The following is a 14,556-nucleotide window of genomic DNA, read 5'->3' on the forward strand; positions in this document are numbered from 1 at the left end:
GTGTTTCCTGGTTCTTCCTTAGATAAGAATTTTCAAATATTTATTTTGCAACCCCATGCTATGTTTCTAAAGAAGGAGAAGGGAAATTGTTTGCCTTGTAAGAGTGAAAGAAATTGTTTTCTCTAACAGTTTTTGCTGAACTGTTCCACTAGCTTGCCAAAAATTTCTCCTCGTCAATGGTTTCTTCTCCTAATTCTGCTTTTATTCATATCATGTATATATATCTGTACATAGATCCGATTTACAGCTAGACAAAAACAGAAATTTGATAGCACCTTGGTTTAAAAGAATATATAGGGTTTTTTTTTGGAATTAAGCCCCGGAGAAACAGCATACCAATAATGTTAATGCACCTTGGCACTTGGAGGCCATTTGAAAGAAGGTAAGGCTACTTTATGAAATTAAAGGATATTTAAGGAAATGTAAACAGCATGACTGAAGATACCACATCAACCATGGAGAAGCGATAATCTTCATTACTGAGCAGAATGAAAACACAACCGCTCCATCAAGCTTCCAGTGTCCCTTGCAGTCTTTTACTAGTATTAACATTGCTGTCTTCCCTTATTATCATCCTAAACGTTTTTGTCATTACCCACTGGCTGCAACATTTTTCTGTAGCTGTTTTATGTTTATATTATGCTGAGATACAATCACAATGTTCCTTTTTAAGTTGCTTTCCTTTTATATCATTTTCAGAATAGTATTGTTTACTACTTCATATGTTTCTCTATTTTCTTAAAATGAACTGCATAAACCAGAAAATTTCCCCTTCCCAGGAGTCCTGGGGATCTATTTTTGTGTGCTTTGTTTGGCTGTACAAATCTGCTGTCTCTTAATTTAGTGCTGGAAAATGATTATCAGGTTACCTTTAATTTTGGTTGATGTTTTTCTGCCAGGCAGTAGCAATAATCAGTGTAATAGTTTTGTTTTCCAAACTTACTTTACTGTTTTTACTTCTACTCTCATTGCCGGAAGAGTTAAATACTTTACATTGCAGTCTTACTCATGAGTAAGAGTATTCATTGTTTATTTTAGACTTGATCATGAATTTTTTCCAGGCTTCCTGCACTTAATACAAACTTTTTCTGCAACAAAAGCAATTCTAGAGGGTCAAATCAGGCTGCATGTTAAAATTAGTGCTAGTGATGGGATGAATGTGCTACAAAATTCTGCTTGCAAAGCTGCCTGTTTTTCTTCAAGGCAAGCATGAAACATGAACATTATATTCTCAGGTCATCACCACAGAAAAATATATTTTCCTAAATCCTCTTGCTCTTTTGGATCACACAACAGTAAAGACTGCACTGTATCTTTCTTTGATTTTCTTATTCAAAAAGGGTGGAGCATTTCTGCATGCTTTGCCATTCAAACATTCCTGGTGGTTCTATTTTCAACTCAAAATTTTTGAATTAGTAACAGATGTGCTGATTCTTTTGACTGAAACAGTGGCAAATTTTTCTCTGTATTTTGAATAAATTTTTTAAACTTTTACTGATCATTGAACTCTGAGTCCTAGTTTTTTTACCAGCCCTCACTGTAAACAGTATCTTACATCTCACTGCAGTCAATGGGAAATTGTCCTGATATTATAAGTGTGATGAGGTTTAGCGAAACATATTTAGAGTGACTTTAGAATGCAGCTTTTGGAGCTAGACCCCAATAAGGGGTAACATCCCAGTATTGCACATCCCAATCTGTTTAGGTATGTTTTGCCTATTTTTTGCTTCAGTTTCACTGAAGTAAATGAGTACAGGACTCTGTGACTCTGAAAACAACGTCTTTCATCCCTGTTAAGTGAGAAAATTGTTTTAAAGAAAGCAGGAGAAACTTTGGAGAAGGAGAAAACCCTTACACCAGACTTGCAAAGCAGGTAGCCTGAAAAATAACCATCCTACATGCATACATATGTTTTGTATGTAATGCTGGTCCATTGGCATAAAATATATAGAAAGCACTTGCACAGTGGAAATCCTAGGAAATTTTATAGTTCTTGTTCACAGTGCGTTTGGGAGTCCTGGTAGATCTGGAGCAGGAAGGCAGACTTGTGAGTAGAACAAAAGAAAGACTTCAGAAGTGAAAAAAATGATGGAGAATCAAATTCCAGTTTAAGGAATAAAATTTTTGATGTTTAAGTTGCAACTTTGAGGTTGAATTAGGGGTGGAGCTATATTGCATTTTTCACACTGTTTGAGTGTTAGAGTCCTTTTTGCTCCTGAGCTATCTTCATTACTATAATTTATTTAAGTGTTTCTCCATGCTTATATAATGACATACATGTACAGCTGATAGATAACACAGGTGCTGGCATGATCTTTCATTCTCCTTACGCCTTTGAATGTTTTTGTTAATGTTAATGCAAATGCATGATATCTTACTTGGATCTTAGATCATCTAACAAATGAGAACTGATAAATTATAGAGACTAATACTTTTCTACAGTGATTTCTAAAAATATTTGAAGGCCAAATAAGTCTTGACATTCTGGTGCACAAAAGGAAACAAACATTCTGTTGGAAATGTAAAAAGGCAGGAACCAACCACTTCTGTAGGTAGAATTCCTGCTTCACATAAAAGGGTATGAAAAATATTCACTAATGCATAATTAAAAGAAGCCTGAATTTTCTTCTTCCAGAGATACTGAAAATATTCAAGTTATGATGAGGGTGCAATGTGAAACAGATGAAAGAAATACAGAGGCAAATTGAGTTTTGCTGTTGTGAAAATACCTCTGGCTCACACTTAAGAATATTTCACATGAACATTTTAAGTTATCTTGAGAAATTATACACCTCAAGCTTTCAGACTTTAGAGAAGTTAGGTGAAACAAAATTAATTTGTCAGATAATAGAAATCTTTTGTCAAAAATGCTTTCCCGTTGGTGGAAAACTAAACTTTCATCTTCTTTGTGCTTTAAGACCCTGGGCTGACTTGTTGTGTTTGTCTAAATAGGATTTAATTAAGTGCAAAATGTCTGTCTTTTGATGACTGTGAAGTAATTCTTTTTTACCTTGTGGCAGGAGGAAAGATGTCACTTGGCTGTCAGGAAGCTTTTGAAGTTTTCAAGCGGGACCATGCTGACAGTATAACCATTGAGGACAACAAACAGCTTCTGAAACAGAGGTGAGTGTCACAGCAAAATACAGCTGGAGGAAGACATCTGAGAGTTCATTATCAGTCTAGATAGGAACATAATTTTATACCAGACATCCCAGACTTCTGGGTACAGAACTTGGTACAGAAACTTTACCTTTTCTTACTTAGGACATTTCATATTCAGAAGGCACTGAGTAGTAAGAGAATAGAAGTCTGGATGGAATATGAAAGAGGCATGAGGAATCTGAGTGCATATTTCCACTGGTTTTATTCATCCTCATAGCCATGTTGAAGCAATGTGGCAATGGCATTCACAATCAAGAATTATTTAGAGGAAGTAAAATGCATGTGACTGAATCAATTACTGCGATTTCCATTGTCAAAAATGTTTTACTGGCTTTGACACTGAGTTGGATAGTAAGCTAGGAGATGTTTAACATATGCATCTGTCTGTTGTTCCTAACTTTTTTGCCAAGTGATTTTAACTTCTCTCTGCCAGTTTTGCATTCGCAAACAGAAATAATACTTTCCTCCTCCACATTTGTTGCTAATGCTGGCAAAACACTTCAAAATGTGGTGAAGATGGTGAGAATGGAAAAACATTGAAAACATGTTTTCATACAGCAGATTTTAAACATCTCACAAGCTAAACCACCAACACTTGTCCATGTTGACTGAATAACAGTACTGTTTCAGTATCAGTTTTCAAGTGCTAACTCCCCTTGTACTGCAAAAGAAATATACAGGTTTGAGATTGCAGATGCCAAAAGCGGATCTCTCAATCTATCCTTTTAACTAGCAAGTCCTCTAACAGTTGCTTGGAGTTTTTTTCCTGTTTTGGTTTTTTTTTTTTTCTGGTCTGGATTTTTCTCCTCCAGCTTTCTCCTACTTTCTTCTGCTTTCTTTGACACAGTTTTCTCTCTTAATAGGCATGAAAGACTTTGTTTTCAGAGTTACTAAGTTTAATACTCATTTACTTTGGTGAAAGGGAGGCAAGAAGTGATCTCTACATCTATGTGACTTATTAAAGTTCTTGCTGTTTAACACTCTTCTGAACTGATTAACTTTCTACCTGGACCTATAACTCAGCTACAGGAACACAAATTGATGAGGTATTAGATGTGTGTAAGAATTTATCCCTGTAAACTGGATGTTTAGTAATGTCTTTCTTCTGATCAATATATCAGATGATGCCACATCACTGCATCATGTCTTCATAAATGAGTAGTTTCTGATGTTGCAGTTTATTGAGCAGAACACTTCATGGTCACAGCATGATAATGACAGCAACACAGTTCTGAGCCATGCTCTACATTACTATGAAGCAAACCAGTATTTCCTTCTGGTTTCCGAACATATAATAGAGATGGGCAGAATCCACAAAGTTTGATGACAGATTTGCCTTCCCTAAAGGACAAAGAGATTCAAACTAATGCCTTGGGTAACCCTTCTCTAATAGGCATCAGCTGATTGTTGAAATCAGTGCTAATGTGAATGTTGATACTCTGGAGTAAAAGTTTCCCTCTGCCATTTGCAGACATTTTTAGCAAAAATGCTTATAGCTCCAAGTTTACCAAGTTCATTAGAATGGATTTACATCAAGTCCAGTCTGTAATTTGGAATGCAGGATCTGAACTACCAGTTACACAAGAGTTCTGTTACCCAGCCAGTGTTCAAATTGCACAGGAAGAAGAGTGTGGACACCACATGTTTAAAAGTTACCATTACTTCCCTTTATATGTAGGCCTCTCATGTTAATAATTTTGTTTATAGTTGCATAACCACTTCTGTCATACCACAAACAGTATTTGGCTCACAAATTACTTATTTTTAGCTGTCTTATTTTTCCTTTGGGTATTTGGGGGAGATTTTCTTGGTTTGCTAATTATCATAGAGGATAGAAAGGAACCTTTAAAGGTCATCTAGTCCAACCCTTCTGCAATGAGCAGGGATATTTTCAACTAGATCAACTTGCTCAGAACCTTGTCAAGCCTGATTTTGAGTGTTTCCAGGGATGGGGCATCCACCACCACTCTGGACAACCTGTTCCAGTGTTTTACCACCCTCATTGTAAAAAATTTTTCCTTATACCTAGTCTAAATCTACGGTCTTTTAGTTTAAAACCATTGCCCCTTGTCATTCTTAAATGAATGGAGAACTGTCAGTGAGCCCAATTGGAAGTTTCACTGTGAAGGTCACAACTGTTGCTTGGGCTGTGAAATTATTCAGATAGATGTGACTACATATAGTCATACATATACAACATACTTGTATTTTTTTCTGTAACTACCCTTGTATAAATACTCAAAAGCAGTCAATTGATTAAATCAAATACTGAAAACATTTGTTTTGTTAATATATATATATAAAAATATATAAAAGAAAAAAATCTGGTTTTGAATAAAGCTTTTCACCTTCTGCTTCAGAGCTCTTCACAGAGGCAGTAGCTTAGTATTTTAACTCAGTACTGTCTCTGGATTTAAAAGGTGGGAAGTCTGATATGCTTAAGGATAATTTCTTTCTGAAGCTCATTACTGTTAAAGTGAAAGAAAATAGGTTCAAGCTATCCAATTAGGACAGTTGCCTATGAGGAGTACCTTCATAAGATAAGAAAGGTGACCTTTACAGCTTACTTTACAATTAATACAAAACAATTATTTTTTATTTTTCTTCTGTACATTAATAACTTCTTCCCTACTTAAAAAAAAAAACAAAAACAAAACAAAACAAAAAACACAAACAAACAAAAAACCACACAACAACAAAAACCCAACACCAAAAACCGTGTGTTTATGCCCAGACAGAATCAGATTTCTGCAGTTTGGTCTTCCTATACTTGACTTCCAGAGAACTTAATAACATCCTATTTCTCAATGTAACCATGTTCTCTTAGGATTGTTTCTCTGAGGAGGAGAAAATACATCTCATTTTCTGGTGAAATATACTATAAAAAAATCTTCCCAGCTGAGGCACTCCAGTGTAATACTGCATCTTGCACAAAGCTTTTAAGTCCCATCTTAGTCAATATTTCCAGTAGTAAAATTCTACTGAGCTTACAGATGTGATGTAAATCTAGTTTCCATTTTGTTGTTCTCCACTAATATTTTCCATTTTCTTGTTTCCTTGCTTTCTGTGTTTCAGCTGGTTAGCAACTAACTTGTTTTTTCAATACCTATGGGCAAGTTTCATGGAAAGGATGAGTTTCACTTAGGTCGTTTGTTGTTGTAATTTCTAATAATTAAAAATGAGTGAATGTTCATTTAATTCACTAAATGTCTCCACTGTCTCATTAGACAGCCTCTGAGTTTGTCTTGGTTTACATTATGAGTTAGAGATTTGTTTTTCAAGAAGTTCATTTCTAAATTACTGGCACTTGCATTCAAAGAGTGAAATCTTTGCCAAAAATGCTTGTTCCACTGAAATCAGTGGTGAAATTCACTTTGGGGTTTCATCATGGAGTATTTATCTTGTAGGTAATAGAAGCCATGATTTGGCAACCTCAGCCTTTCTGTTAAGTGGTGTCCACGTAAGATACATAGAAAGTTTTTTCAGCTTACAATATATAATTGTTCACTCATCAATATTCATAGCAATATCAGCTTAATATTAGATAATACCACCTTTTTTTAATTAGAGGAGGAGCAGAAATAGCTTTTTACCTTTCAGTATTTTAGTCAAATATTACGTCTTTACCTGGTTTATTTTGTTAGACTGTGATTCATAGTCACAGATGGAATCCATTGGACTGTCATACATTAATGCCAAATTTTGGTTTATGTTATTATGCTAGTTTATAAACTGTGGTGTTTGAGAAACATATGCATGATTCATTCAACTATTGGCAGTAGTCTGTGAATCAGGCTTGGATAGATAGATGGCTTCAACTTGTCCAGATAAATCTCTCTGTGAACATGAATCAAAGTTAATAGTCAACATGAGATTTGCCTCAAGAATTATTAAGTTATTGAGGAACTTGCTATTTGGTTCATGGGACCTGAGGGGAAGAAAGAGGAGGTACTTTAGGGTTTCTTCCCTTTGACATTTACACACTCTTCAATGCCTGCTTGGGACTCTAAGTCAAAACCAGCAGAATAAGCTTATATAAAGTCTCACAGATGCATCAAAGTCTCCTGCCTTCTCTCTGTAAGGAAGAGTAAGTGTTGAGGAACCCTCCAACTCCAACCATTTAGTCTTGTCGAATTCACCTTTGAAAGCATATGTTCGTGAGCAGATACCAATAAAGGCACCTGAAATTCCAACTCATTCCAGTTTTACAGGGAATTTGACTAGTTGAGAAGGGGCAATTTTTCAAACCCCACCTCTCCAGGGAGAATTTATATTTCTTTACTCTATTTTGCAATTATTGGAGTTAGACAGAAGTACAATCTGTGGATTTCTTCAGTTACTTTGTCTAGACCAAGACTCTTCCAGATCAGCCATAGTCTTGCTTAACAATTGAGTTCTACCTCCACATTCTGCAAGGTTCCACTTGTACATGTCCAAGTAACAACTCAGAATTTCGTGTCAATCTTAATGTCCTACAACAAATGTCACAGTGCAGCAAATCAACTTTCTAAATGTTAAACTATTACTGTTTAGACTATTACAATTGATATTTCCTTGAAAAAGCCTCGGTTCTTTCAGTGACTCCTTGGACTTTACCACTGTACATTGAATTGACTGTCATTATTTTTACAGCACAATATATTTGGCATTTGAAAACCTGATATGTCCTAAACTTGATTTGTCCTAAACAGTTTGATATAGTACCAAATTAAATAAGTGTAAGAGAATAATTATGACAGTAACTACCGTGAAACATCAGAAAACCAACAGAAGAAAAGCACAAAAGGAGTAGACATCAAGACTGTAAGAAATGTAGAGAATATAAATTTTTAAGGCTTGGTAGATAGCTAGTTTTTAAGAATACATTTAGATATGACACATTTCCTTAGGAGCAAGACAGACAGTGAGCTGTTGCAAGCTAAAAAAAAAAAAAAACTGCTGATCGTTAGAATATTTTATGTATCATGTGAAGATTTGGTTATTTAAATATAATGAGGAAGTGGTCAGTAAACTCATTTATAAACATACCTGGAGGGAATTTCCCACTCATTTCCAGTTTTGATTTGAGGTCAAGCTATTTGCATTCTAGAAAAAGAGAGTTTCCAAAGACTGATTCATTCATTCATTTCCATCCTTCTCAGTCTGCTTCTTGCTTGCTATTTGCATATCTTCATGTGTGTTGCTATTTGAGCAACTGAAAGTCTGCATTCACTTAGTGGCTATCTATAGAACAGCATCATTTAGTTTTCTCACATTTTCTGTTTGAGAGGTTTCTAAGTGATTGGGGTGTATATTTCCACACAGCACAGTGTTCATCAGCAATATGCTAATTACAGGCTGAAATTTGAAATTTCATAGTGAGCAGTTCTAATATTTTCAATCATTTTGTTTTAATTTGCTTGAGGTTTTTTTTTTAGTTTTACTTTTATATCACTGTTGGTTAAAACACTGTAAGTAAAGTAACATATTAAGAATAATACTGTGGTGTAGTAAGAATATTTAAGAGAATCCAGTCATTAGAGTTAACATAGTTTTTAAAAAGTCAAATACACTGGTTTTGTCTGTCTAGTAAACTTATCTGTTGCATGGTTTCTTTCAGAAAGGTTTCTCTTGGACCAGATAATCTTTCCTAATGGAAAATTGTTTCCAATTACTTCTACTTACAAATCAAAAAGTAGTACTGAGTAATTCCGTATTTTATTGTGATCCACTAGTTTCACTAGTTGTTCTTTAGAATAATTCCTTATGATTATACTTGCATTGACAGGTTTGCTGAAGTTAAATGCCTTGGCGAAAAACTAAATGAAGTGAGAAGTAAAATAAGTGAGTACATTTTAACCTCATTTTACCTTTTAGCTTATGAAATCACAGCATTCAAAAGATATGAGAAGAGATTCTATTTTCTAAAAGAAAATAGTCAATGCATTGCTAAGATTTCCAGTAAATTGTAAACTGATGATGGCAGTAATAATTTTATGTACAAGTTTATATTATTTCAAATACCATAATGTGAAAAAGAGCTCCCTTCTTTATTTGACAGGATGTCTGAAATTTATCAGAAGGAGAAATTAAGGTATTAGCATGAAGTTTTTTAATTTTATTTTGGAATAAATAGATGCAAACATTTCATTTCAAAATGTCATATCTATGGATTAAGGATTGTATTTATCTATAAATTTATATAGCTTCTAATAAAAGGAAATTTCATTGTTGAGTTGTCACTCTGTACTTCCTTTGTACAGATTAATTAGAACAATTACAAGGAGTGCCTCAGCTTGGTGTGGGTTTTCATCAGTTTTTCCTTAAGGCCTCAAGAGCAAATGTCAGAAGTCAAGCAGATGAGGCAAAAGGCCAGCTTGGCTGAACAGGAATCTTGTCTTGGAAATAAGGCAAAAAGGGAGGTGTATGCCCAGTGGAGTCAAGGCCAAGTGACATGGGAAGGATGCAGAGATGCTGCTTGCTGGTGTAGGGAGAAAATCTGTGCAGCCAAAGCTCAACTGAAGTTGAAGCTGGCCAGAACTGTGGGGGACAATAAAAAGAGTTTTTTCAAATATATTAATGGCAATAAGCAATATAGAAGTACCATTGGCCTGTTACAGGATGAGGATGGTCACCTCACAAAAGGGGACGGAGACAAGGAAGAGGTGTTTAACACTTTCTCTGCCTTTCTCTTCAACATGGATTACAGTCCAAGGGGGTCTCAGTGCCCAGAGCTGCAGGACCATGACTGTGAGAATGACCAACTCCCAGTCGGGCACATGGTGCGACTCTTGGGGATGGTCCTGTGCAGGGCCAGGAGTTGGACTTAATGATCCTTGTGGGTCCCTCCCGAGCTCAGCATATTCTGTGATTCTGTGATGTTTGGCATTCAGTTTCAGATTGTTCAGGGCCAAAAATCACCCATAGATACATTCAGCCCCAAGCTAGAGCTTCTCTGATTCTCCTAGCAGCCTTTGATATGTTCCTAGTTGATTTCTGAGTTCTGTTGATTCCAAAACTGGAGTTTGTTTTCTTAAAACTGGCTATCCAGGCTCTCTGTCAGATGTGAAACAGTTTTTCTAATCTCTTCCTGAAGTTCTTGGAGATCAGATTCGTTTCCTCCCATATGCACACATTCAGGTGAACTGTGCCTCTGCAAGCTTCCAAATACAGGCTGTGAGGGACCAGATTTAAAGGTACTCTGGCATCCAGGGCAAGTGGTATAGACCTTGCACTCAGTTTCTATCTCCTTCCTCTTTGGGTGGCACCTGACCAGACATGGACAAAGAGGTCATTATCATCACTTCATGTCTTACAACAGCAGTTTACTTTGGGGAAAGAATAAAAATCTCACAGCACAGCTGACAAGTGCTCTGTACTTACACCATAGCCATGATTATATTCTCTGTGGTCATGAATGATAACTACTGTCAGATTCCCCTCCCAGTCACCTTCGGGTGCACCACAAGTCCCTCAGTGACCCTATGCAGTATATTAGTATATTATTATTATATATATAGTAAAGTTATGCCAGATATGTGGAAACCCTCAGTCATGTTGGCATGTGTTTTCAAACCACAGCACAAATGATATTTGGAAGGGATCCAGAAGCAGAGACATCAGGTGCTGAGCCCTGCTGCAGCAGTGTTCTGAACAATAGGTTATTTCTGTAAGACATGATACTTGAATTCACCTGTCTTCTCTCAGTTGATTAATTTGTCTCCATCAGACTGGCCAGAATATAAATGTCAGTACAGAACCTGTGCGTGGATATCCACAGATTGACCCATGCAAATAGAATTTCAATATCTACATTGCAACTATCGGTCTCTGCAGTGCCCATATAAGCTCACTTAACTCCTGCCAATAGGCTTTTTCCCCGGTAAACTTGGAAAAGCAGGTTAAACCTACTGAAGAGGATTCTTTTTTCTCTGCTGCCATCTTGAAGTCTACATTGTCCTGCATTCCTTCTGTCTCCTAGATTTGCTCATCTGTGTTAAGCCTAGCAGATTTCTTGGCCTAAATGAGGTAGATCCAAAGCCAACAACACTTGACTGTCAGACTTCTTTCTCTTGCTCAAGTTGAAATGCATTTTGAAGCAGGAATAGTGCCAGAAATAAGCAGCCACACATAAGCACATCTTTCTCAGTATTTGCAACTGTGCTGGTTAAAGATAGGAGCCTAGCAGCCACCCTTAAATGCGACTTTTATCTGATGCAAATATCTTAGGGGAGAACAAATGTTTGAACTATGTGATAGACAGTACAAGAAGCAGTGGGGCATGTGCCAGTCCCGAAGGTACCGCTTGTATTGTTATGCTGGGACAAGACTTGTGTGGTCTGTAAGTCCCTTGAGATTTGTAGAAGTCTACTGTGGCAGCTCTCAGAAATAATGTAACAATGCAACGTAGATGTAGCCACTCTAGACTCTGTTTCCATGGATCGCAGCAAAATCTAAAAGAAATCCTTGGTTTGGACTGAATCACTGTGGGTTTTTCCTCAGTAAGTTAGGCAAAATTCTGATAGCTATAGTGCAGTATAGTATGGGTTTTGCTGTAATTAAAAACATCTGTTTTAAAACTTGTTTTTGGTTAAAGTTCTGCAGTATTAGAAGCAAAACAATGAGGTATATCTGGGACACAAGCAATACAAAAATCTAAACGCATATTCATATGTATATATAGCATAAAACTCCAAACTGATCCCTTGAACAAAACAAACAGCCATGTAATAAATTAGTAGTGTTGCACTGAACTTGACAATACTTACATGCCTCATATAGGAAATTATATTAAGTTGTAGACCACACGAATGTTGAAATGTTACTTTAAGAATCAAGCTAGAAATGACTCCAAAGTTCTAAGAAAAATTGCACAAAACACATTTTGGTTTTGTTTTGGTGTATAAGTGTAGTTACAAACAAAGTGGTTTCAAACTGAAAATTAATTTCATTACACTCTTTTTTTTTATTATTTTGGTAGTAAAATGGAGAAACAGTCTTTTCATTTAGTTTGTACTGTAATCCTATTGTATAAGCAAGAAACTCCATCCATGTTGTCTAGCTCTCCATATTGTGATCTGTGCAGGTGTACACTACTTTGTGTATGGTTTTTAAACATTGATGTCTGAGGCTTGAGAATGATCATATTATACAGTCTTTTCTTCAGTTCTTTCTATGTAACATTATGCAGCATGGGAAATTTGCACTCTGGCTAATACAAATACTACATTTTATTCATCTGTCCTTTTGGCCTGTCCAGCTTTGTTTTGAACATACTTGTTAATGTATTTGCCTATAAGCACTTCGTAACAATTATTAAATTTTTGCATCCAGCAGGACAATTTCTGGCTTATTCTTCTCAGTCAATGCAATTACATTATTTTATATAGTTTAGCAGCCTGAAACAATTTTTCAGTTAAGCCTGCTTCATCATAGCATACATACTCAGAAGGCCATTAAAGATGCTAAGCTTACTAACCTGCCAAATCTTTACTGAAACTGTGGTAGGAAAAATAAGAGTCATCTGCGGCCTGCAACTAGATCTTTAATTTATTTTTATTATTGTTTCAGTTTCCTTAAGCATTCCTGGCTGCCTTGTTGTGCACAATCAAGAACAGATCCCATCAATATCAGTTTCCGTTATTTCTAAGCTACTCTTAATGGTATAAAACTATGCACCACAGAGGCCATGGACCCCATTTCATGCAGTCTGATTATATTTTGAGATACTGATAGCAGCAGTTGGCTGTAACTTTTATGTCATAAATACTCCTTCATCCTGACTTTGGAAATATTAGTGTTTTGCAGTGAAAAGTACACAGAATACTCCAACCCCTTCTCAATTACACTAGCATTTCAAAAACATCAGGAAGTTAGGGCTGTAAAAAGAAATTTGCAGTAAGATTTTCATGGTTGGCTTTTGCTGATGTTGCTGCTTGCATAAAAAGATTGAGGAAAACAATGTCTAGATGTAAGGTGGATTTCAAGTGTAGAGTGACAGTGATATCAGAAATGAGATGTTGTGGCTATCATGCCTTTTGCTACTCTACCACATAGTCCTGGATTCTCTCTACAAAGAATACAGCGATTTTTAAATTATTTTTATGTAAAATAATATGTATGTCTTAGATTTGTCATTATGCTTACTTTTCACAGTGACCTCCTAGAAATAAGGGAGTGAATTTCTTTGTAGGATCAATAGTTTCTTTTACTGATAAATGAAAACAAAAGAAGGAAAAGAAGGAAGTTTTTCTTAGTCAGGGTCATTGTAGTGACCCTGTTTGCTGCATTATCACACAAACTTCTGTATAGGCTGAAAGAAAGGAGCAGAGCATTTTGGTGAAAGCACTGAGGGGCAATTATTTTTGCAAGTCAATATATTGCATAAATGCACCATAAAAAGACAGAGAAATTGTATGGAGTTTGAACATGTAGACATGTCTGGATTTGAGTGAACTATTCAGAATTGTTTATGTATGACTGGAGAATGTACCCAAGGACTAGACTTTAAAAGACAAGTAAAGAAAACCAACATGAGTGAAACTGGAAAAAAATAACTGAGATATCAAGAAATAATGAGTACTTTAGAACCAGCATAGAAGAAGTGGGCCAGCCTTTCTCCAACATTTAGAACTTTAAAAGTGTGTATTTCACTGGCTAAAGAAGAAAAAAGAATAGGTTTCTTTTTGTGGGAAAAAAATGCTGTGCCACTGCATGTGTTTTTTTATTGTATCATTTTCAGAGCATTAGGGTTTCTAATAAGAACTGTAGATCCTTTTGGTATTACTCAAAGAGACTTAGTGAAGGAAATTTGATGCTGAAGCCAAGGATTTTATTTCAGAATAGTGAAGGTATAGAATTTCTCCTTGCAAAAACTTGAGTGATTGTGCCTAGCCCACTGTGATGGGTCAGCCTCAGCTGGCTATCCAGCTGCTCTCTCATGTCCTGTCCTCAACAGAACAGGGGAAAAAAGTAAAAAGAAAAAGCTTGTGAGTTGAGATGAAGATGAGGAGATCACTTATAGGAGAAACAGACTCAAGTTGGAGAAAATTAGTTTAATTTTTTGCCAATTTGAATGGAGCTGGATGGTGAAAAGCATCAAGACTGAAATCAAAACTTCTCCTCTTATCAGAGTTAGCAGGAGGTTTTTTTTTCTAGGGTGCTATTATCAATAGGTGGTTTTACTGGAAACATTCTATGTGAAAAGACTCTGACGGTAAGCACTAGTCTTCATCTGAACAAACTTCTAAGCATTAAGTAACAGAAAAAAAAGGCCCAACTACTACTACATTGATCACAGAATGAGTTGGTGGAATTAAATCTACTATTTTCAGTGTAAGTTAAACTGATATATTCATTCTGAATTTTACCACTACAAAGTTGCCTGTATAAAAGAATGTGCTACGTGTTAGATGC

The 14,556-nt window shown here is 36.0% G+C and overlaps 1 protein-coding gene across 7 annotated transcripts in view; it reads left to right on the forward strand.

Annotated features, from left to right (window-relative positions):
• The window catches only part of KIF6 (kinesin family member 6), a 159,872-nt gene that overhangs the window by 95,460 nt on the left and 49,856 nt on the right, over positions 1-14,556 (forward strand). For all 7 annotated transcript variants that reach the window (XR_007628874.1, XR_007628875.1, XM_050314852.1 and 4 more), the window contains 2 exons: positions 3,021-3,123; positions 8,930-8,985. Coding sequence is in view for 5 of the 7 variants with exons in the window: in XM_050314852.1 (XP_050170809.1) it covers positions 3,021-3,123; positions 8,930-8,985 (159 nt within the window). In the remaining 2 variants the exon portion in view is untranslated. The remainder of the gene's footprint in view (positions 1-3,020; positions 3,124-8,929; positions 8,986-14,556) is intronic.

This window comes from Myiozetetes cayanensis, unplaced genomic scaffold (assembly GCF_022539395.1).
Source record: "Myiozetetes cayanensis isolate MyiCay16 unplaced genomic scaffold, myiCay2020 scf2-11, whole genome shotgun sequence".
Taxonomy (NCBI): domain Eukaryota; kingdom Metazoa; phylum Chordata; class Aves; order Passeriformes; family Tyrannidae; genus Myiozetetes; species Myiozetetes cayanensis.